This window comes from Saccopteryx bilineata, chromosome 1 (genome assembly GCF_036850765.1).
Source record: "Saccopteryx bilineata isolate mSacBil1 chromosome 1, mSacBil1_pri_phased_curated, whole genome shotgun sequence".
Taxonomy (NCBI): Eukaryota; Metazoa; Chordata; class Mammalia; order Chiroptera; family Emballonuridae; genus Saccopteryx; species Saccopteryx bilineata.
Window position 1 is genome coordinate 376,570,843 of NC_089490.1, and position 25,790 is coordinate 376,596,632.

Below are 25,790 nucleotides of genomic sequence, written 5' to 3' on the forward strand. Positions count from 1 at the left end.
ACAAGATATTTAGTAATGAAGTTTAAAAATTAAGACTAGCATCTTCAGAATTCTTTTTATGGACTTTTAATCTGTAAGTAAAAATTAAAGTTCTATCTTAATAATTTGAGTGCATTATTTTATATCCGAAAATGTCCATTTTTTATCCAAATATTGAATTAATTTGTTAAGCTCTTATTCATTGTATCATGTAACCTTTGCTTTATTGGATTCTTTGGTTATAAATGAGATCAGGAATACCAACTAATTTAGAATTAGATATAGCAGTATTATTTGATAAACAATGTAAAATTTGAATTTCTATTAAAAAGGTTTGTTTTTCTTTTATCAGTTTGGTGTCATGATTCAGCGTGTGTTTGCTCTCCATCCTTTCAGTTACTTGTTGCTTTTAGTACATTGTAGACAGTCTGGTCTTCTGGAGTAAACAGAAAACAGAGATATGTCAGATCTATCTTCTTTTCCTTGTTCTGCCAAAAACTAAGATAACTGAAAGGATGAAGTTAAACACCCTTTGGTTAGCCAAATATATTTTTGAATTTTTAAAATTATATTTACCTCCAAAGTTGTAATTTAATACATTATGTATAAATAATTAAAAATTATTTCCTGGCCCTTCTGTCATTCTATTTTGCAAGCCTTATTGCATATTCAAAAACATAACACATTTTCTCATGCATTTTTACTGTAACATATAATGTTTACTGTATTTCCTATCAAAACTGTTTTGTCACTGTATCTTCTGTCCAGAGTATAAGGACAAATGTTAGAAGACCCCTTTGCAGAGCTATAATCAGTATATGTTACCTTCATTTCTTTGTCAACATTTCTTATTTTTTGTCAACATTTTATTGGCTCAGAAAATGATCAGATTTGTGTTTTTTGGTGCTCACAACTCTAAAGTGCTAGTTGAGCCGGAAATGTGCTGTTTGACCCCAGGGTTTCACTCTCTTTTTTCCTCCCTCGCTACTTAAGAGAGCTTATTTAAAATTCTAAGTTCTCCTCTGGCAGCCACAGTTACAGCTTCTTTGGCAAACTAAAAAGACGAAGAAAAAACATGCAAAGGCTCAGTACTGCTTCCAGTGACCTACATTTGTAGCCAGCTTTTAAAGGATGGCATGTGCCTTATTTTCCAGCAAGCAAATGCAAGATAGGATGAAAATATAAAGGAAAATAAACCCTGTCTCTAGCTAGGGAGAACCATTTTGATAAAACATTAAAATAAATACACATTTGGATTTGATGTTTGTACATCAGCCAACAAAAAAAAAGGAATTTTGCATGCAGAAAAATAGCCTAAGACATATAGAAAAAAATACCATACTTCATAGTATTTATCTTCAAGAAGGTGAAAGATACTTGGGATCTGAGCTTAGATAATAATCTCTGTGTTACTACTTAACTAGTAACAGAACCTCACACAGGTCACTTAACCTTTCTTAGTGAGATAGGGATAATACTCGAGCTATCTTATTCCAGAGTGCCAAATTTAAATATTAAATATCTGGGAGTTTTGCATTCTAAATCTTGAAACACACTTATTCCACACCTCACATTTACTTCCAAAAATTTTATTTTGAGCCTGACGTGTGGTGGCACAGTGGGATAGATTGTCGACCTGGAACACTGAGGTCACCGGTTCGAAACCTTGGGCTTGCCTGGTCAAGGCACATATGGGAGTTGATGCTTCCTGCTCCTCCCCCCCTTCTCTCTCTCTCTCTCTCTCTCTCTCACTCTCTCACTCCTCTCTCTCTCTAAAAATCAATAAATAAAAAAAATTTTTTAAAAATTTTATTTTGAGCTTACCAAAAAAATGAATTACTGTGAATACTTAATGGTTATTATTATGCTCAGAAGAAATGTTCAAATCTTGGAACTATGATATAGCATATTATTATTTTGAAAATAAGCCACACAAGACCAGAATTGAGAATATTAGAAATGGAGTTCATTTTTCTTTTGAATACTTTTACAAAACAAAGTATTCATAAGAAAGTATTCAGTCCTTTTTGGAGGGATACATGACTTGAAAATCTGAAAACCAGAGCCATTAAAAGTAAAAGGAAATACTTTTCATCAGCTCCCCAAATTAATATATTAAAAAAGGAAATGTAGAGGGTCCCATGAAAACAGAAAGGCAGTGCAGCATCAAGGGTCACAGATTAAAAAGATAGTCTGTGGAGATTTCTTGTACACGAAAGGGTCACTTTACTTTGTGGCAACCCCGAAGAAGGCAGGGCTCTCTGCAGCTAGTGTCATGGTCATTCCTTCAGTGGCCAGTCTTGCCTGAAGTTTTGTTCAACAAAATCTGATAAGCAGTTGCAAGAAGTGTCATTAGTTCACCACAACCATTTTTTAAGATTCTGTAATATTAATGAAAGCACAGGTATTTGAAATGTGTGTATTGTTTTTGTAAAATATTCTTAGTACAGTTTTGTGTGTGTGTATGTCTAAAAGTCTGTGCTAGATTTTAGAAACAAGGTAGATAATATGAAACTGAAGATGAATTGGAAGTAACAAGTGAATCTGAGACTATGAAGTGGAACTTCTTACTTTATATTCTTAAAACAAATTATATCATACAGGGTACTATAGAATTAAAGAAAATCTATTTTACTTTTTTGCTCAGTACTCAATGAGTAGAAAGAGAATTAGTTTTGTTCTAATAACACAAATGTACTACAGAATATAAATTTCAACTTTAATAAAAATAAAGTGATATCCAATTTCACTTTATACCCAACAAACAAAACCAGTCGCTGAGTGCTCCTGAGCTAGGGATTTAACTGATCTGGACCTCTTAGATGAAGATACATGCCTAATTCTATTCCTATTTGAGATTTCTTTGGTAGTAGATATCCCTGAAACTTTAGAATATCTCTTCTTTTTTTTTAACAACGTCACAATTCAATCTCAATTTAATAAATATGTATAAGGATATCACTCTCCTAACCTTTAAAATAATTATATTTAGTGTTTTACTCTGTCAGGTTTTTATAAATTATTTTAATGTATATTCATTCAGTAGGGACACTTAATACTTAAAGGAATATTATAGGAATCCTGGGCCAGCATAATAATTTTCCTATAACTCAAATATTAATTCTATAACCTGCTTGCTTAATATAGATTTTCATATATCATGTTTTCTTAAAAACAGGTTAATATATGCCCTTAGACAGTAAACATTTACTAAAGAGGATTATTACACATGATCTTGCTAACTAAACCCACTAATACCAGTGATTAAGTAGCAAATTTAGTCTACTCTCTAAAACACAAAATATGTTGTAACTAAGATACGTCTATTACAGGGACCACATTGTTCACCATTCATTATTTTTTCTATAACTAGGAATATTTACATATATATATATATATATAAAGATAGACAAACAGGTGTGTGTGTGTGTATACGTAATACATATACACTCACAGGTTCATATGTTTTTCATGATGATAGTTACCTAATTAATAGATATCTTCATTTTAACTTATATTATCTGAGTATGGATTTTATTAGTTATACAGCCAGAGCCAGATTAAACTGACTGCATTTAATATGTACTTCACTTTGAAAAGGAACATGAAAATGAAATTCCAAATTTTATGGCTAGAAATATTAATACATGCCATCTATGCGTTCTTGTCTCTCTATAAGTAAAAACATGGAATTTCTTACTTGAAGCTTTCTAAGAAATTTGTTTTGAGGTAAAGAGAATGTTTTGAAGGAACATGTATAACTTATTTATTTATTTTTAATTTTTATTACTTTTAATTTATTGTGTTAACATGGATTCAAGTGTCCCACTCAATATAACACCATAACCCCACCCCTGTGTCCCCAATTATACTCTCTATGCCCCCTCCCCCTAATTTCCTCCCCACTTCCCTCTGGGATTTGCTGTCTTGTTAACTATATCTCTGTGTTATATATATATATATATATATATATATATATATATATATATATATATATATATATGTATAGTTTTACTAATCCCTTCAACTTCTCTGATCCCATCCCTTCATCCCCCTGCCCTCTGACAGCTGTCCCTCTGCTCCCTGTGACCCTGCCTTTGCCTCTTTTCCGTTCCTCAGTTCACTTTGTTCATTAGATTCCACATATAAGTGAGATCACATGATTTTTTTTTTTCTGCCTGGCTTATTTCACTTAGCATAATAGTCTCCAGGTCCATCCATGCCATTGCAAAAAGTAAGATTTCCTTCTTTTTCATGTCTGCGTGGTATTCCATTGTGTATATATACCACAGCTTTTTAATCCACTCCTCCACTGACAGACACTTGGGCTGTTTCCAGATCTTGGCTATTGTAAACAATGCTGCCATAAACATGGGGGTACATTTCTTCTTTTGAATCAGTGGTTTGGTGTTCTTTGGATATATTCCTAAAAGTGGGATAGCTGGGGCAAAAGGCAGTTCCATTTTTAATTTTTTGAGGAATCCCCATACTGTTTCCCACAGTGGCTGCACCAGTCTGCATTCCCACCAGCAGTGCAGGAGGGTTCCCTTTCTCCACATCCTTACCAGCATTTATTCTATGTTGTTTTATTGATGAGCACCATTCTAACTGGTGTGAGGTGGTATCTTATCATGGTTTTAATTTGCATTTCTCCAATGATTAGTGACATTGAACATTTTTTTATGTGCCTATTGGCCATCTGTATGTCCTCTTTGGAGAAGTGTCTATTCAGTTCCTTTGCCCATTTTTAATTGGATTATTTTCATTCCTGGTGTTGAGTTTTAGAAGTTCTTTATAAATTTTGGTTATTAACCCTTTACCAGCTGTATTAGTGAATATGTTCTCCCATTGTATATAACTTTTATATTTGGATGGCTAAAACAAATTAATTCTGTATTTAAATTGACATTTTGAGGAAATTTGATGAAAGTAATATAGACTTCATGGACTCTTGTTCTTAACAGCTTGACAGTTTTTATTGGTTTACCTATGTGAGAAAATAATTATGGGAGCTAATGTTCCAATGCCAAGACCCCAGTATGTGTCCCTGTAACTCCTTTTATGTTGGTGCCATCAATAAGCAGTCGCAAGAGCATGTGGCTGCCTTGATCAAGACTGGGAGTGCTATTTATGATGTTAGTGGGTATACTACTAGGACCTATGTGAGGAATTTAAATGTGCCTACCTCATTTTCCCAACCTCAGTACAGATTGCAGTAGGACTCAGGGATTAATTACGTGTCTAAATTGCTTTGAGATCCTTCTATGGATGGTGCTCTTTAAAAAAATATGATAGTTTACATTGTAATATTTTTAAATAATTAGATTATGATTTGCATTTAAATGAAGACAGTTTTTTTTTTAACGTAGTGCAACCCTTTCCCTTCATTTCTGAATACTTCTAATACAGAGTTCTGTTTCCTGCTGTTCAAGTTATTGTCCTTCTTTCCTCTAAGTGAACAAACCAGAGATTTTTCAGTCCTCTCAACACATTTCTGCTTCATAGGTTAAAGGGAAATGTGAAAGAATCAATGGGAAATTATTGGGAACACTGGTCTTATTTTTCAGATCTATGTTATTGATATAGTTGCAAAATAAAAAGCATCATTTTTGTGGTTAGCTTAACTTGGAAGTTTAGTTAAAATAATGTTTGTATGGCCTGACCTGTGGTGGCGCAGTGGATAAAACGTCGACCTGGAAATACTGAGGTCGCCGGTTCGAAACCCTGGGCTTGCCTGGTCAAGGCACATATGGGAGTTGATGCTTCCAGCTCCGCCCCCCTTCTCTCTCTCCCTCTCTGTCTCTCTCTCTCCCCTTCTCTCTCCTCTCTATAATGAATTAAAAAAAAAAATAAAAAATAAAATGTTTGTATGGTGATTTTGCCTTTTTTTTTTAATATCAATAATTTTACCACCTTTATAATCAAGAAAAATATCTACAATTGCACTAAGATGTTACCTACTCTGTAGTGAATTTAGTTTGAAATATGGATGGACATAAATTAATTCACAAATTACTGATCTCAAAATCTAGGAGTTTTTAAAACATTTTTATGTAACATCACCTGTATCCTCCCCAGCTTTCTGAAGTACTCCATGCCATTCACATTTCTAAATGCTTTTAACAATTGAAGTCACCTCTCCCCCCATACACTTTTAAATATTTAAGGAAGGTAATTGGAGGGCATACTTGTAATATATGGATACTCAGGCTGGATATTTGGCATACTTTGTATTCACATTATGATAATGGTATCTTTGGATTTGTTTCTCTTTCAGAAAATCTCCCTTCTCCCCCCCAAAACAGTCAAAATCAGCAAAGTAATATACTTACTGATACAATATAATATACTTACTGATACATGGATAATGCTTAAGTAGTATTAATTATACAGTTACCAAAACCTGCAAGGATCAAAAGATTTTATTTTTAAGAAGGATTTCTCATGCTGCATGGATTATGTTGCTACATAATAGCTCAGTAGTACTTCTGCTGAATTGTAAAATAGCTTAGAGAGGAGTATGATGCCCATGGTTGGTGTAATGCATTGGTAATTAAGAGGGTGGGAGGTTAAGCTTCATTAACTGCTGAGGGATTGTATCTTGGGTTTTATTATGCCCTAGAGAACATAAAAAGTGAGAAGGGTCAAACTGTTGGAATCAGATTTTGCTTGTGCATCTGCCAAAACAAAGACCACAAAATAATAGAGCAGTAAGCAGAGAACGGCTTGAATTGAAAAGGAAAGAAATATATTTACAGCATCTTATGGCTAGGGATAAATGTTTCTGATGAAAAAATAAATATGCTTAAATACTGTGGTATATTTTAGTATTGGAAGTCTATAATAATTTGGTTTCATATTGATTTTTTTATTTTTAAAAATATTTTATTCATTTTAGAAAGGAGGGAGGGAGAGAGAGAGAGAGAGAAAGAGAGAGAGAGAGAGAGAGAGAGAGAGAGAAGGGAGAAGAAGCAGGAAGCATCAACTCTCATATGAGCCTTGACCAGGGAAGCCAGGGTTTCGAATCAGCGACCTCAGTGTTCCAGGTTGACACTTTATCCATTGTGCCACCACAGGTCAGGCTCATGTAGTTTTTTTTTTAATGTAGCATAAACAGTTATTTTTGTCTGAAAATAGTGCCAATTTCTTTATTCATGTTAATTTTCTAACCTGATTCATTTGATTAAAAGAGGTAGAGAAATTATATTATTTTCCAGCCAATCTTCTGTACGGAACTTATAAAAGCTGCTTTTTATTTTTATTTATCCCTGATCCTTGATATCCAATATATGGGAACTGGAAGTACCACATTGCAGAAAAGAACCAAAAATATATTCTTTATTTTAGAAAACAAGAACATAATGATATGGTATGTTCTGGTGCAATAAATGTCATATTGAATAACACAGGGGTCAGCACACTTTTTTTTTTTAAAGCACTAAACAGTAAATAATTTTGGCACTACAAGCCATATGGTCTCTGTTACAACTTCTCAGTTCTGCTGTTTTATCACTAAAGTAATCATAAGCAAATGGCATGATTATGTTCCAATAAAACTTTATTTATAATAACATGTAACTGGTTTGACCTACAAGCCATAGTATGCTTACTCCTGGAGTGCCCCAGAGCCACTAAGATTATCTCCTTTGCTGTTTTCTGGAAATTTATTATCATTTCCCTATTGAATTGCCTTGGTACAATGTAGAAAATCTATTAAATAAATATATGGGTGTCTTTCTCAACTTTCTTTTCTGTTCCATTGAACCATATATCTACCTTACACAGATTTTATTTTTCTACTTTTATAATGTCTTGAAATCAGGTATTTTTAACTCCTCTAACTTTTTTCTTTAGCAAACTTGTTTTGGTTGCTATGGGCTTTTACATTTCCATACAAATTGTAGATTCAGCTTGTCAGTTTATATGAAAAAGTTTGCTAGAATTGTTCTTCTGCCCTAGTTGTGTTTTTCTCTGTCTCCTTCTTCTCTTCTTCTTCTTCTTGTTCTCCGCCTTCTTCTTCTTCTTCTTCTTCTTCTTCTTCTTCTTCTTCTTCTTCTTCTTCTTCTTCTTCTTCTTCTTCTCCTTCTCCTTCTCCTTCTCCTTCTCCTTCTCCTTCTCCTTCTCCTTCTCCTTCTCCTTCTCCTTCTCCTTCTCCTTCTCCTTCTCCTTCTCCTTCTCCTTCTCCTTCTCTTTCTCCTTCTCCTTCTCCTTTCTTTTTCCAAGAGAGAGAAAGACAGGAAGGGAGAAAGATGAGAAGCATGAACTCATAGTTGTGGCATCTTAGTTGTTCATTGATTGCTTTCTCATACATGCCTTGACTGGGAGGCTCCAATTCAGCCATTGACCCCTTGCTCAAGCCACGACCTTATGCTCAAGCCAGCGACCTTGTGCTCAAGCCAGCAATCTTGGGCTTCAAGCCAGCAACCTTTGGGCTCAAGCCAGTGACCATGGAGTCATGTCTATGATCCCACGCTCAAGCTAGCAACCTTGGGGTTTCAAACCTGGGTCCTGAGCATCCCAGACTGATGCTCTATCCACTGCAACACCACCTGGTAGAACTAACTTTCTCTCTGAAAAGCCCAGTGTTGCTGTTGCAAAGTTTGATGGCATTCACTGTCCTGATAAATTCCACCCAACCTCTGGAAGGTATTTGGATATATTCTTTATTCTCCCTTATTCTGTAAGGTCAGAATTGTATGTTTTGGTGTATGTCTATTTCACTTATAAGTTTGAGTACTCAGTAGGATTTTAAATCTAAAGTTCCTTATTTTTCCTTTCTGGAGATTTCTCTTAGATTACTTCTTGAATATTTTCCTCTATTATCTCTGTTTCTCCATCTAGAATATCTTTTACAGGACCAACTCCCTGGACTAATCCTCTAAGTATTTTCCTGCCTCTCATTTTCTGTCTCTTTAAGAGGCAGCACAGCATAATGGTGAAGAGACTGAATAATAGAGCGGGACTGGCCATCAAGTTAATTAACCTGTGTACTAAAATATTTTCATCTCTAAAGTGAGTTTAATAATGGTGCTTACTCTTAAGATTGTTTTAAGGATTAAGTATGTTGTTAATGTATAAAGAAAGGGTTTAGAATAATGCCTGGCAGTTGGAAAGAAAAGTGATTTTTCATTATCATTGCTATCATCTCTATTGTTTGTTGTGTTGTGTTTTGTTTTTATTCTGAGAGATTTGACCAACTTGCTCTTCTATTCTGGTCAATTTTTTCAAATCTGTTCTTATATTTTTAATTACTAGAAACTCAAGTTTTTTCCAGTGATTTTCTTTTATTTGAAGTGTTTTATTTTTTATACAGTTTCATATAACAGCTCTTGCTTTTTATTCTTTTTGACGTTTTATCTGTTTCTGGCATTTTTATTTCTTGCTTGTTTATCTTGGTCTTTGAATTCCTTATTGGATGCTTTTCTGAAATATCTGATCATTTTTGGCTGTCCTTTGATATTGAAGAGTAAGAGACTGCAGAGCTATTTGAAGTTCTGTGTATTTGAACATATAACTTGTGGTCTGGTAGATTTACTGTGTACTTAGCTAGCGGTGTCTCTCTAAAGGGTTTTTCTCTTAATTTTGTCAATTTTTCCAGAGAGGAATCCTCTAATCTCCCTATCTCCTGCCTGTTGTACTTAAGAATTGCTTCTGGCCTTCTGAGAGGTTAGCAAGGGGAGCCACTGCGTCTGTGTGTATGAGGAAGAGGAAATTGTCTTGCCCATCTGTCTGAAGATTTCAATAAGTTACCCTGTCTTCAATATGATGCCTCACCCCTGACCTGTACGTGCTCCTACTTCCAAAGTTTGTCTGATTTGACCTCTCCATTTCTCTTGCACAGCAGGGGAGGAGTAGTGTCCTGGCTCTGAGGGGGAAATAGGCAATCTGCGGATCTTATTGTTCCTTTTAAAGATTTTCAACCAATTTTTATGCTTTCACATGAGAGTGTTACTTTGTGCTTGCTGCAATTCCTGGTTTGCTTCTCAAGTATGCCAATTGTTGAGATTTGTTAAAGCCAAGTGGTAGAAACTGGGTTGTTTATTATATTTTTCACTATGACTTTGTGGGTGTTTATATATCTCAGAAAAAAATAATTTAAGATGCAAAGTATTATTCTTGGACTGCAGACAACTGAAAGGTTCAACACTAGGAAATGATAAATTGCTATATATAATATGATGTACAATCATTGAAAAGCTTATTTTGAAAAATAACTAAGTGAAAATACTAAAAATATAATTATAGAATACAAATAATATGTTGTAATATGCATTTTGTAAATATATACGGTATATATACATAAAAGACTGAAGGGATATACTTAGATATATTCAGAGTTATTATTTCTAGGTGAAAGATTAACAGTTTATTATTTTCTTTTTTATATATTTCTTTATTTTATAATTTTCTATATTGAACATTTACCACATTTTAAATCATTAGTTATTCAATAAATATTGATTTTTACAAGGATAGTTAAGTATTACTTTATAGGTTAAAAACATAACTAATAAGTATTATTAAATTTTTTGTGGATGACATAAGAACACTTTGTGTTTAGTTTTGAAAAATACATCAGTCTAATAAGTAACTGCTAGGAAATTGCTTTTAAAAATATTTACTTCTTGTTTGCTTTGTTCCATAATGGATTTGAATCAGCTTGTAAAAATTCATATTCTAAAAGGTATGTGCTAAAGAGTTGAAGGAGTCAGGGAAAATGATAGAGTTAAAGATGAGATACACAGAAAACTGCCTATGCTCAGAGGGCAGGTCGTGATCTGTTACATATGCAAAGGTGCATGAATTGGGGGAGAGGGGAGGGACAGGGACGCATATAACTGTTTTAGTCACTGAAAAAATAAAATACCTCCTGATTTTCATTTTAAACAATTAAGTTGTGATACTTCTTCAAAATCCTGATTGATATAAGTATAAAGTGTATCATTGACAATTGTAAGATGCTTACAGAGTAAACAATTTAAATTGATAGATGATTGATAGACAAATTTTTAAAATTTTCTAGACCAGCAATTGATGGACAGAATTTTCTGTGGTGCCAAAAATGTTCTACAGCTGTAAGTTAGAGAAAAGAGATATAAACAAGTGAGAATATAATTACAATATGGAAAGCTTTCCATTTATATAGTTAGTAGCTACTATATTGGACAGCACAAGTATAGAGCATTTTCAATGTCACAAAATGTTCTCTTGGTTAGTGCTACTCTAGGAGATAGGAAAACATATCTATTCATCTAACATTTTAATTGTTTACTGTGTGATGTTTTGTAACTTTCAAAGATATACCTAATACTTATATCAACAAGAACATACTCTATTTCAGTGTAAAACAGAAAAATAATTTTAAATGTGAGACATGAAAATATTTTACTTGCAATTGAGAATCCTCAGCTTAAAAGGACATCTAGTTTACAGGGGGGAATAATAAAGAAATGCACATGAACCCATAGCCCATTTAAGCGCTTGAACTGCAAAGATAAGTGAAGAGTTATTCAGGCATTCAGGCAGAAAAAGCCGATCTCCTCTCTGGGTGGAAGTCTTCAGACTCCCCACACCACCATTCTCTGTCCAAAGACAATAAAGCCGTATCTACCAAGCTCTAAGCAAATGAAAATATTACAAAATATAATGTCCAACCAAACTGTGAGTCGAGTAAACATACATTTGAAAATATAACCTACTTCCTCAAGGAGAGCTTCATTGACTGTCCTGTTTAAAGTAACACCTCCTTCTATTACTCTGTATTCCTTTGCTCTTTTTTCTGCAAGTTCCTATGACCACCCTTCCAGGACGTACTCCATGGAAGCACACTTTGTTTTGTTCACTGCTCTATGCCTACTACCTTCCTGACAGTGTCGAATGGGTGCCACTGCCAATTAAGAAACTCAAGAATTGGCCCTGGCCGGTTGGCTCAGTGGTAGAGCGTCGGCCTAGCGTGCGGGGGACCCAGGTTTGATTCTCGGCCAGGGCACATAGGAGAAGCACCCATTTGCTTCTCCACCCCCACCCCCTCCTTCCTCTCTGTCTCTCTCTTCCCCTCCCGCAGCCAAGGCTCCATTGGAGCAAAGATGGCCCGGGCGCTGGGGATGGCTCCTTGGCCTCTGCCCCAGGCGCTAGAGTGGCTCTGGTCGCAGCAGAGCAACGCCCCGGAGGGGCAGAGCATCGCCCCCTGGTGGGCAGAGCGTAGCCCCTGGTGGGCGTGCCAGGTGGATCCCGGTCCGGCGCATGCGGGAGTCTGTCTGTCTCTCCCCGTTTCCAGCTTCAGAAAAATACAAAAAACAAACAAACAAACAAACAAACTCAAGAATTGTGGGACAGTGGTAAAAGGACCAGCGAGGAATTCATTTCAACAAAAACCTAAACTCCATGTTTCGTTACAGATTAGAATGTATATGCTATAAACCTTGACAATATAGAAAGAATAGGTAAAAAACTAAACTTGTGAGAGAAAGCATTGTAAGTGCCAATTTTCTCATTTTTTATAGGAGAATAGCAGATAGGTATTGATTTTGTTGAAAACTGAAACGTAAAAAGGAGCATAGGGAATACAACACCTTAAAAGGCTGGATAGTCACATTTCTACACTACAGGAGAGTATGTTAAGAAATAATGTCTCTTGAAGTAAAGAATCATTCATCAGTTCAACAGTTTTTTCAAAATTTACTTCATTTTTGTTTTATAAATTAAAGGACAAAATTATTAATAGCATTTTATCATATACTGCTTTTATGCAAGTATTTTGCCTTACATATCTGAATATACATAACTATAAGCTGGGAATGTTATCAGTGATTATTGTGGAATAGGTTGACTTTTTAATTTTTTTAGCTTTATACCTTTGTCGTTACTTTTATTGTGTCCCTGAGATTGAAAAAAATGTTATTACAAATATTTTGATTGTTAACTGGTAGTGACAGTTGAAGTGTGAGCGCTGAGTCATGGTTAAAACAGTTATTTGACTGAATTCTTATAATCAAACATTATTGAGTGCTTAATTTATATATAGCATGCACCATTCTCTATGTTTTACATTTTTAATTCATGTATATCTTGTAATAATCCAATGAAGCAAATACTTCTTTCTTCATTCTTCAGATGATAAATGGAGACATAGAGAAATCCAGTAGATGTTCACTATAACTACAAAGTTACTAGTGCGTAAAGTCAAGATTTGGGCCCAAATAATCTTGTTGTTCAGAATTAAGCTCATAACCTAACCATATGTTGTATTATACTATCTGACTCACAAATATTTACTTCCATTGGAAGAAGAAGTTACTTTAAATTTTGTTAGATACTAATACTCTGCTAGGAATGATAGATTCAGAGCTTAAATAATAGAACTAGTTTCTAATACTGGTATAAATCAAAGTATGAATCTATTTGGAGGTCTTTTAGGAAGTGACTAAAATATATGATGGTTAATTATTTTCCATTTAATTAGCTGACTTGATTCTAAGTATAACTAAATCTGATCTTGAAAAGTAAAAGTTAAAAGTTAAACTATTAATGATATAGCATAACTAGATATTAATGATATAGCATAAGATTATGTTTACTGATCCAGTGTCCAACATTATTTTTATGATTCTGTCTAATAAGAGATACAGTTACTTGTGGGCTTTCCTTCTCCAAGAAACTTATATACTTTTTTCTTTACATTATTTTGGAACTACCTTTTCACACACAAAAAAGTTTTTATATGTTTTTGTAGTCACTCAGTAGGTCAGCTTCCAAAAAACAAAGGTAAAATTGGGATTTGTCTCCTTATTTATCAGAGATTTTAAATTCTGCTTTTATTGTTTTTTTTCTTTTGTTGTATTCTTTTTTTCTTTGTGACATTGACAGAGAGAGTCAGAGAGAGGGACAGATATGGACAGACAGACAGGAAGGGAGAGAGATGAGAAGCATCAATTCTTCGTTGCGGCGCCCTAGTTGTTCATTGATTGCTTTCTCATATGTGCATTGACCGGGGGCTATAGCAGACTGAGTGACCCTTTGCTCAAGTCAGCAACCTTGGGCTCATGCTGGTGAGCTTTGCTCAAACCAGATGAGCCTGCACTCAAGCTCATGACCTCGGGGTCTCGAACCTGAGTCCTCCGCGTCCCAGTCCAACACTCTATCCACTGCTCCACCGCCTGGTCAGGCTCTGCTTTTATTGTCTTTAAAGAAGAGGCATAAGCTTGCAGGTGCAAACCTAATATTTTTATTCACCCTTTATCTCAGTGAATGAGTTTTTTTAATTCTAGAATTACAAACCAGTAAACAGATTGCACACAAGCTTTTTACCTTGTGGCAAACATAACAGTAATTATGTGTAATACGTAAACACTAATTCAAGACTATGCTTTAAGTGTATAAACTTAAAATATGAGCACAGCCTGTTGTTGACACTGCAGTTGATTTTGATTAATATAAAAATGTGAATATTTTCTTTTCATTCTAGTTTATTGCTAAAAATTTAACTGCACATTTAATATTATATTTATTCCTTTTCTCGGATTTAAGTTTCTTTTTGCCAGGACTATGCTTAAACCAATTTTAAAACATCAATTTTTAATACATAGGAAAATTTAGTTTTGCTAGTATTATTATTTAAGAAAATTGTCATATTTTCTACCACACATGCTCAATAATGTGTTGTTGTGTATTATTAGGAACTCCCTGCGCCATTACTCGATGATAATTATAAAAAGGAATTTGATGAAGATGTATGCAGTCAAACACCAGAATCTAACATTAAGATGAAAATAGCTTGGCGCTATCAACTGTTACCCAAGATGCAGGCAAGTCAACATGTAAACTATTTTTTTTTTCAATTTGCAAGTGCATTTGTTTTTATTTTATGAAATCTCTTGTTGTAGACCTGTTATTCTTTAAGTGGAATATAATATATCTTTATTTAAATACCTAGATATTTTATGCATTGCATGTTTGACCAAGATGATTTATTTCTTAAAAATAAAGTTATAGCAAATTGGGATTTTTTAAAGCCAAAATTGATTACAGTTGTCCCTCGCCATATCACGGTTCATTTTAGCTGTCTCACTGTATCGCAGGTTTTAAAATTATATATATCTAATTTTGTATTGTGGATTTTTCATTATATCGCAGGATTTTACATAGTTTGAAGTATGTAGAAAGTGTTTAAGAGCATAGGAAGTGTTTATAAGAGTGTGGGAAAGGTTAATAACGGTGTGGGAAAGGTTTAAAAGAATGTGGGGAAGGTTTATAAAGCCTTAAAATATAAAGAATAAAATAAATATAAGGTCGCTACTTCGCAGATTTTCACCTGTCACGGGGGGTTCTGGAACCTAATTCCTGCAATAGATGAGGGGCCATTGTTTTTCATTTCTTCTATAATCTCCATATAGAATCTTTTATTCTAAAGTGTTGCAAGTCATAGTAAGTGAACCAACAAAGGCATTTCTTTTTTATTATTATTATTGAATTTAATGGGGAAACACTAGTTAATAAAATTACATAGGTTTCAGATGTACAGTTCTATAAGCCATCGTCTGTATTTTGCATTGTGTGCTCACCACCCAAAGTGACTTCTTCCGTCACCATTTATTCCCCGCCCCGTTCTCCTCTTCTACCTCCCTATCCCCCCTTTCTCTTTGGTAATCACCACGCTGCTGTCTGTGTCTATGAGTTCTTTTCTTGGTTTGTGTTTTGCTTAATCCCTTCACCCCGTCCCCCATCACCCCTCCTCTCTGACAGCTGTCAGTTTGTTCTTTGTATCTTTGAGTCAGTCATTCTATTTTGTTTATTATTCTGTTCATTACATTCCACATATGAGTGAAATTATGTGATACTTGTCTTTCTCTGACTGGATTATTTCATGTAGCATAGTATTGTCCAGGTCCATCCATGCTGTTGTAAAGATAAGATTTCCTTTTTTATTACAGCCAAGTAGTATTCCATTGTGTAAATGTATCCCTGTGTTTTTATCCACTCATCTACTGATGGGCACTTGGGATGCTTCCAAATCTTGGTTGTTGTAAATAGTGCTGCAATGAACATACAAGTGTATATAATATATTCTTTCCAGTTAGTATTTTGGCTTTCTTTAGGTATATTTCCAGAATTGGAATTTTTAGGTTATAAGATAGTTTATTTTTAATTTTTTGAAGAAACTCCCTGCTGTTTCCCACAGTGGCTCTACCAATCTGCATTCCCACCAAGAGTGCACAAGGGTTCCCTTTTCTCCACATCTTCTTCGTCAGCATTTGTTGTTTGTTGCTTTATTGATGATAGGCATCCTAACAGGTGTGAGGGAATATCTCATTATGGTTTTAATTTGTATCTGTCTGATAATTAGTGATATTGAGCAACTTTTCTTATGTCTATTGGCCATCTGTATGTCCTTTTTGAAGACATGTTTATTCAGTTCCTTTGCTCATTTTTAAATTGGATTGTTTGATATTTTTTGAGGTTGAGTTGCTGTGGTGTTGCTCCATTGCAACCAGAGCCATTCTAGCACCTGAGGCACAGGCCATGAAGCCATCCTCAGCCCCACCCCCACCCCCGCCAACTTTGTTCCGAGGGAGCCTTGGCTGTGAGAGCGGAAGAAAGAGATAGAAAGTAGAGGGGAAAGGGTGGAAAAGCAGATGGTGCTTCTCCTGTGTGCCCTGGCCGGGAATTGAATGTTGTACAAAAACTTTTTAGCTTGATATAATCCCATTTATTTATTTTTTGTTTTGTTTCTCTTACCTGGGGAGATATATCAGAATAAAAAATATTGCTACATGAAATGTCTGAGATTTTATTACTTATGTTTTCTTCTAGGATTTTTATGGTTTCGAGTTAGAAGCCCTAATTTATGTATTTAATCTGCTTTCAGTTCATTCTTGTGTATGGTGTAAGAAGGTGGTCTAGTTTTATCTTTTTTGCATGTATCTGTCCAGTTTTCTTAACACCATTTATTGAATAGACTGTCTTTACCTCATTGTATGTTCTTGCCTCTTTTGTCAAATGCTAATTAAACATGGTTTGGATTTATTTCTGGGCTCTCTTTTCTGTTGCATTGATCTCATATCTGATTTCATACCAGTATCATGCTGTTTTGACTACTATGGTCTTATAGCAGGGGTTGGGAATCTATGGCTCACAAGCCAGATGTGGCTCTTTTGATGGCTGCATCTGGCTCGCAGACAAATCGTTAATAAAAAAATAATAACATTAAAAATATAAAACATTCTCATGTATTACAATCAATTCATTTCCTTCCGCTCATGTTCATGGTTGTGGGTGGCTGGAGCCAATCACAGCTGTCCTCTGGGACAACACCAAATTTTTATTAGATAATGCATAACATACACAGGTTGTTGTGAGGTGAGGAAGTAACTTTCCTCCTTTTAATCAAGTAGCCGACTAGCTAATTGCAGAAACCCTTTTGACAAAGAAGATGGCTAAAAGAAAAAAAGATGTGGAGTATCGTACTTTTCAGTAGGAATGGACAGAGGAATTCACCTTTGTGGAGAGAGCAGGTTCTGCAGTGTGTCTAATATGCAATGATAAAATTGCATCGATGAAATGGTCAAATATAAAGCGGCACTTTGACACATGCCATACTACATTTGCATCGAAATATCCAGCGGGGGACAGCAGGAAGAAAGCATGTCAAGAGCTACTGTGCAGAGTGCAAGCTAGTCAGCAGCAACTCTGTGTTTGGACCCAACTAGGTGACTGGAATTCAGCTAGCTTTGCTGGTGCTTTAGCAATTGTGAGAAACAGAAAGCCATTCACAGATAGGGAGAATGCCAAAACATTCATGCTTGATGTTGCCAATGAACTTTTTTACAACTTTTTGGATAAAGACAAGATAATCAAACGAATAAAAGACATGCCTTTGTCAGCAAGAACTGTTCATGATTGTACCATCATGACGGCAAATCAAATTGAGACAACACAAGTGGAGGACATAAATGCAACAAAATTCTTTTCTCTCGCTTTGGATGAGTCAACAGACATAAGCCATTTATCCCAGTTCATCGTGATTGCAAGGTATGCTGTCGGTGACACACTACATGAGGAAAGTCTTGCTGTTTTGTCTTTGAAAGAGACAATAAGAGGGGAGATTAATTCAAATCTTTTACTGAGTTTGCTAAAGAAAAAAATCTACCGATGGATAAACTTATTTGGTGTGTACTGATGGTGCTCCGTGCATGGTGGGGAAAAACAGAGGATTCATAGCACTTCTTCGTGAACATGAAAAGAGACCCATCAAAGTTTTCACTGCATCCTACATCAGGAGGCACTTTGTGCTCAGATGTGTGGCGAGCAGCTTGGTGAGGTGATGTCGCTGGTCATTCGGGTGGTCAACTTTATTGTTGCCTGAGCTTTAAATGATCGCCAGTTTAAAACACTGCTGGATGAAGTTGGAAATAATTATCCTGGTCTGCTTCTGCACAGCAATGTGTGTTGGTTGTCAAGAGGGAAGGTGCTCAGCTGTTTCTTGAGTTGTCTGAGCAAAATCCGTACTTTTCTTGAAATGAAAAACTTCGAGTATCCTGAGTTAACTAACACTGAGTGGCTCCTGAAGTTCTACTATCTCATGGACATGACTGAACATCTGAACCAGCTCAATGTGAAAATGCAAGGTGTTGGAAATACAGTCTTATCCCTTCAAAAAGCAGTGTTTGCATTTGAAAACAAGCTGGAACTCTTCATTGCTGACATTGAAACAGGTCGTTTACTACACTTTGAAAAACTGGGAGAGTTTAAAGATGCATGCACAGCAAGTGACCCTGCTCAACATCTTGATCTCCAGCAGTTAGTGGGCTTCACATCTAATCTCCTGCAGTCATTCAAAGCGTGCTTGGAGAATTTCGTGAGCACACTCATCTTTTTAAGTTCATCACCCATCCACACAAGTGTGCAGTGGACAGCACCAACCTGAGTTACATCCCCGGTGTCTCCGTCAGATTTTGAGCTATAAGCTGCTGACCTGAAGGCCTCGGACATGTGGGTGGATAAGTTCAAGTCACTGAATGAAGATGTGTAAAGACTTGCACAACAGCAAGCAGAGTTGGTGAGCAAACACAAGTGGGGAGAAATGAAAAAACTTCAACCCGCAGACCAGCTGTTTGTCGAAACTTGGAACGCGCTTCCCATCACATACCACACACTGCAGCGTGTGAGTATTGCTGTACTGACAATGTTTGGCTCTATGTATGTATGTGAGCAGTCTTTCTCACATCTAAGGAACAACGCCTGCATGAAGCTTAACCTCATTCCGTATCAACCAGACTACAAAGCCATCATCAAAACCATGCAGCACCAGAAGTCGCATTAATGGTAAGAAGTACTTTATTCATCATTGGTTAGCAACAGCATAACAACATTATTAAAAAGAATTCAGAGCCCTGGCCAGTTGGCTCAGCGGTAGAACGTTGACCTGGCATGCGGGGGACCTGAGTTTGATTCCCAGCCAGGACACATAGGAGAAGCGCCCATTTGCTTCTCCACCCCCCCTTCCTCTCTGTCTCTCTCTTCCCCTCCCGCAGCCAAGGCTCCATTGGAGCAAAGATGGCCCGGGCACTGGGGATGGCTCCTTGGCCTCTGCCCCAGGCGCTAGAGTGGCTCTGGTCGCGGCAGAGCAACGCCCCGGATGGGCAGAGCATCGCCCCCTGGTGGGCAGAGCGTTGCCCCTGGTGGGCGTGCCTGGTGGATCCCGGTGGGGCGCATGCGGGAGTCTGTCTGACTGTCTCTCCCCGTTTCCAGCTTCAGAAAAATACAAAAAAATAAATAAATAAATAAATAAATAAATAAAAAGAATTCAGAGACTTATTGTACTTTAAAAGTGTTGGTCTGACATAAAATGCACACATTTACTTTTATTTAGTGTTAAACATATTGTATGGCTCTCACAAAATTACATTTTAAAATATGTGGCGTTCATGGTTCTCTCAGCCAAAAAGGTTCCCAACCCCTGTCTTATAGTATAGTTTGATATTAGCTTCATTCCTCCCACTTTGTTGTTCTTTCTCAAGATGGCTGTTGCTGTTCAGGGTCTTTTATGGATCCATGTAAATTTTTGAAACATTTTTTCTAGTTCTGTGAAAAATGTCCTTGATATCTTGGTAGGAATTGTGTTACATCTATAGATTGCTTCCGGTAGTATGGACATTTTAGTGATGATAAACTAAGCCATTTCTATCCAGCATGGTTACTTCTAAATATTCAATGTAAGTGGTAGTTCTTTTGAATGGCTATTTTTATTTTTATACATTTTCAACCATTACACTTTCAAACTCAGGTATCTCATAGCCTGGACTCAGGACTGATTGAAAGACAGGAAGTTGCTTTACAGCTTGAATGTTTTAAAAATTGTACCCTTCTTAAATGGTCTTTCCCAGACAACTTCTTCTCTTGTTTGAGTCTCCACTAAAGTATCACTTTATCAGGAATGTCTTCCTTTGTCATTCCATATAAAATACAACCTCTCTGTCTTGATGATATATATTATATTGATATATCATCTCCTTTCACTGCCTTATTCTTCTTCAGGGCACTTATTATGCAGCATCTTTCTCCTCTCCCAGAATGTGAGCTCAGTGAGAAAAAGAGACTTGGACTATTTTGCTTTACTAGCATACAGGGGGTGCTCAGTAGTTATTTGTTGAATACTTGAAGAAAGGAATTATATATGTGTGAGTTAAACGTGAAACTCAGCTAAGTTGCATTAATAGAAATAAAGCAATCGCTTATTTTGGTCAAACTTAAGGTTAAATTTGCAAATAAAATAAGTTCTGTTAAGTTTTATATATAGAAATCATCTTCTTGCCTGACCTGTGGTGGCGCAGTGGATAAAGCGTCAACCTGGAAATGCTGAGGTCGCTGGTTCGAAACCCTGGGCTTGCCTGGTCAAGGCACATATGGGAATTGATGCTTCCAGCTCCTCCCCCCTGTCTCTCTCTCCTCTCTGTCTCTCTCTGTCTCTCTGTCTCTCCTCTCTAAAATGAATAAATAAATTAAAAATTAAAAAAAAAAAGAAATCATCTTCTGACTTTTTTTGCTTTTCTTTGATATGTTAACAACATGTATGTTTGTCACAGAAATTTTGGATGTGGTTATTTGCCAAGACACATAGATATTAGTGATCACTCATCATTATCAACTTTATAAATCCAGACCTTACTTTGCCGTTATCAGTTTAAAAGCAATAACAACAAAAATCTGTTTTTGTTGTTGTTTGTTTGTTTTGTATTTTGCTTGGGCCAAAATATAGTTAACACTATTATGAGTAAATATTGAAATAGTCCAAAACTAGTTGTGTCAATTATCAGGTATTAATATGAGTTGTCATGAAGTCTTAAGAGAGTGGTCATATTCCCATTTAGGGATGCCAGAAAGGATAAGAGTGTGCACAGCTAAATCAATAATAGTTCAGTAAAGCATAAAGCAAACGCTTCCAGTTAGAGGGATATGTAGTTTTTAAATCCCTGCTTCCCTTGTCCTTTGATTTTGATTCTGTCTCTTAAGTGCACATGTCCTCTCTTTACTTCCAATCATCAAGCCCTATGTACTACTCACTCCAAGAATTGCTAGCCTGCAGCATCTTTTGAGACTTAATGTCTTCTATATTGTAGAACTCTACTGCGAAGGCCTAAAAATGACTCCAGCAATTCATGACAGAATATTAGGTGTTTATTATGTTCAATCTTTATTACACTTTGGTTTTCTATCTTCATGGTTCAGCCGCAGCAGTCCTGTGATAGATGTGTACATGTTATAGATGACAACAAATATTTTTTCCAGTAATGCAATGTAATTAAGAAGATAGCGATGCATCGTCTGATCGCTAGTGGATCTTGACAGAATAATATAATAATATTTAGTAATATTTACAGATTGATTTACAATTTACAGAATATTTATTGCTAGCCTTCTATTAGATCCCACAACAGCCCTGTAAAGTAGTTATGAGGAGCTCTAATTCTGGTGCTTGAACTGAGGCTCAAAGTGGTTTAGTTACCATTTTAGTTCTTGCTTTCTGTTATGCCATAATGTGATCTAGATTGTTTACTTGTGGTGCGGCTTTTCTCTGAAAGTTGTTTCTTTCTGACATACTGGAGGTGGGGGATTGCTCCTCCTGCCCTCCCCCCAATCAGGGTTTATTTTCCTGTAGTGTAGTCAATTTCACTGAACCATTACAATTTACTCTCTTCCACGGTTAGCAGGTTAATGGGTAGTTTATGAACGTGAAATAGTTTTCATAATGTAAAACTAAAGCAAGATGTTCTTATTAAATAAACAGTAGATAGACTAAGTATTGGTAATGGTTTGATTTTTTAAAAACGCATCTTTTCTGTGTGTAGAGTTGGAGTTTTTCATGGACTGTCGTATTAGTAGTAGTAGAGGTAGTGGATTTAAAGAGTTTAGTCCTCTTTTGCAGAGGAAATATGTTGTCTTTGTTTTATAATTCTAGGCTTCAGAAGATTTCACAGCATTTCAGAAATCTTATTATGTGTCAGTGCTGGGTCTCTAGGGTAGGAAAGACAAAGTTGTTTTTCCCTTGAAGAGTATATTTAGTTTTCATTTTCATTTTTTATTGAAGGATTGAAGGTTTTTCATCATTAATAAAATTTTAGTGTCTTTCTTGTGACTATTTTAGTTTCACATCTAATCTTAATTTCTAAAAAAAAATTAATGACAATTATAATAAAAGCTTCCAAATTTATTTTTACATTTTAATGAATCATATGTGTTCTATATGTAAACTGTCACAGCATGAAATCAATTTTCTGCCTTGATTCATTTCAAATCTGAGATTTCTAGCACATTAATATTATAATTAGATACATTAATAGAGACCGGCAACTTAAAAAGCCTACTTTGCTACTTGACAATTTAGCATATTTCTCTGCATGCACAGGCCTTCAAGAACCTTCAGTTCACTAATAAATTTATTAACTCAAACTTAAAAGAAGCGAAAAGTCTCTCTTTCTTTCTCTCTCCCCATGGCCGGTCTGCTAAAATAGATTATTCATGCTTATTTGATTCAGGTAGGCTTTTGCAAGCTTCCCTACTAGGCCTGGGAATGTGGTACATTGAGGCCTTTTCAGAGGCTTCTGACATAGACCAAGCTTTTATTGCATGGTGTTTTATTATTACCAAATCCTAGTCTCCACCCAGTTTGTAGGCACTCTGCTTATTCTTTTGAATCAGAAAGGTTATCACCTACCTTAATCCATGCAGCATTGTGGATTAAGGACACCAGTGTGCCCCAGGATTCTCAAAGAGGATCCTGGAAACTTCTTGTTTCTTCTTTTTTGCTGTCTTTACTAAATTCTATTGGGCCTTAGAGGGATTTGCATCTGAAATGGGCAACCTGGTGTTTTTCTCAATGAAGACATCAGATCAAAGTTCAGTTAGTCAAGGCCTTTCTAAACCATTAAGGGGGCTTGGACTCACACAATAAAAAGATGAGCTCTAGCAGAGATTGCAGTAAAAACATTCTAAACTATAATCCGGATAAAGAATAGATTATAGGCCAAAGAACAGACCTTGTTTAAATTGCTTTAGACTAATAACTTTACATTTTAAAACTTGACAACCCTGTTTTTAAGAAACAAATTTTAACATCACATAATTTATTAGTACTTTCATGGTAAATAGATAAGTCTTCTTTTGGGAATCATACTTCTGTAGATTGTATTGGAAAGATTAGATTAAGCCAATTAATAGGTCTTTTTTATTAACAAAAATAAATAATACCTTATAGAGGACTGAACAATCATTTTATCAGGAAATAAATAAACCTACAGACTGAATCTGAGAATAATGTTTCTATTAGGCTTAATGTTTTTTAAATTCTATGTTACTGTATAATTTGATGTTTGTAGGCTTTTACTTTAAGAATGTGAATCCTTAAAGTCTGAAAAGTGCAAATATCTAGCGTCAAGCAAATGCTTATTTCCAATATAAATTACAAAGTTCTTTATTCCTTAGTAAAATAACTTAAGAACCTACTGTGTTTAGTTCTTCCATTTCTGCAGAGACTACCTAGTTTGTTGGATGTTCTGAAACTTGTCTGTTTTTAGCATTTAGGACAGTTGAAATTATGTAAATTTATTAGAAATTTCATTAGAAACTAATGCCAGATGGAACCTGTTTATAGTTCAGTTTTGGTTAGGGTTGTATATATTTCCAACATGCTGAATGAAAGAAATCATCCCAGATTTCATTCAAAGCAATGTAAGAATGATGTTATATAACTAGGATTTTACTATCCTATGTAAATAAACTCAGCATCACTAGTTATTAGAGTTTCTTAAGAGAAAATTGATTTGTCAGAGAGCTTGTTAGTAGAGGGCACAAAAGAACTGGCAGTGAACTAATGCTTCTGCCGGGTTCCTGATTTATCTAAGATCGCTTGTACATGTTCTCCCACTTTATCCTGTGCTTTCTTCCCACCTGGAATGCCTCGTACACTTGATACTGAAAACAATATTAATTTTGTAAGAAATGTTAAAAATAAGTACACACCATCCTGTGAGAATTTAGTTTTAAAATGATGTTCAGTTTAATGTATTTAAATAGCTAGTTTCTTTTGGGCCCCTCAGCATGAATTAACTCGGCTTAACTTTTCATTGATTCTTAGCCACTACATAGTTATCATTAAAACCTACATTTTTTTAAAAAAAAACTGACTTATGTATATCAAATTTTTCAATTTAGGAAGATATACAGAATAGTAAAAAGGCTAAGGAGGTTTTAAATTTTTATCAAATTTAGAGAGCCACCAGAAGTAAAGAAACATGAGAGATGAAAAGGTTGATTTCTAACCATATAGTTTAAAATACTAAAGATTATTGTATATGCTTCTTCAAAATTTAATGCCTAAGTATATCAACTTTTTCTTATTAGCATTAAAATGCATAAATATGTCAGCATTTTGCTGAATGTAGAACAAATAAATTGTAATTTTTTTAAAAAACAATATTTTTAACAATAAATATGGGTGTCTTTTTTTAATAGGCTGAACCAGTATCATCTTCCAGATTTGGTCATTATTATGATGCATCAAAAAAAATTCCACAAGAACTAATTGAGGCTGCAAAATGGCACGGATTTTTTCTTCCAGAAAAAATATCTCCAGCACTTAACATAGAACCCTGGTAAGTTAATGACCTAACTTTGATTTCAAGAGTTAATAGAATGCATTTTTTACCACATTCTTTGAAATAATGCATATCAAAAGTATATATTCTAATAATAAATATTAGTTTCTACAAACTATGTAGCCCTAATTGTGTGTATGTTTCATATTATTTCATTTTGTCTTCTTCTTTTTTCAGTCTTGTAACTGTTGGGCATGCTGTTATTCTTAATTTGCAATTTAAAAAGTATGGACACTAAATTTACAATACCTGCTGTTTTTCTCAGAAAAATGTGAAAGAGTTCTAAATCAGAGTCTTTAGCCATAAACACAAAGAGATGCGCAAATACCAGCCGTGCTGACACTAGCAGCGAACACGGTGGTGGAGTGAGGCGCTCTGGCTCCATGGGGCGTGTAGGTGCTCTCGCAGCAAGTCAGCCGGGCATGCCTCCCGGTGTTCTATTTACTGGCCGTCTCTATTGCTAGTAATGCTGTGAGTAAAGCAATCTATGTATTTTAGATGATTTAGAAGAACTCTGGGTTTGAGTTTTACAGAGAAGTGTTTTAAGTATTAAACCCAAATATGTCTTTAGTGTTACTAACTCTAAGGCAAAACTCTGAACATTACGGTACTTGGCATTGAATAATTTATAAAACTTAAACGCATTTAATTTTATTCTTATTG

At 35.3% G+C, this 25,790-nt stretch overlaps 1 protein-coding gene across 5 annotated transcripts in view; it reads left to right on the forward strand.

The window, feature by feature from the left end:
* Nucleotides 1-25,790, forward strand: part of ELP4 (elongator acetyltransferase complex subunit 4) — a 209,544-nt gene that overhangs the window by 21,308 nt on the left and 162,446 nt on the right. For all 5 annotated transcript variants that reach the window (XM_066251180.1, XM_066251181.1, XM_066251182.1 and 2 more), the window contains exons 4-5: nucleotides 14,655-14,783; nucleotides 24,985-25,124. In XM_066251180.1, the coding sequence (XP_066107277.1) occupies nucleotides 14,655-14,783; nucleotides 24,985-25,124 (269 nt within the window). The remainder of the gene's footprint in view (nucleotides 1-14,654; nucleotides 14,784-24,984; nucleotides 25,125-25,790) is intronic.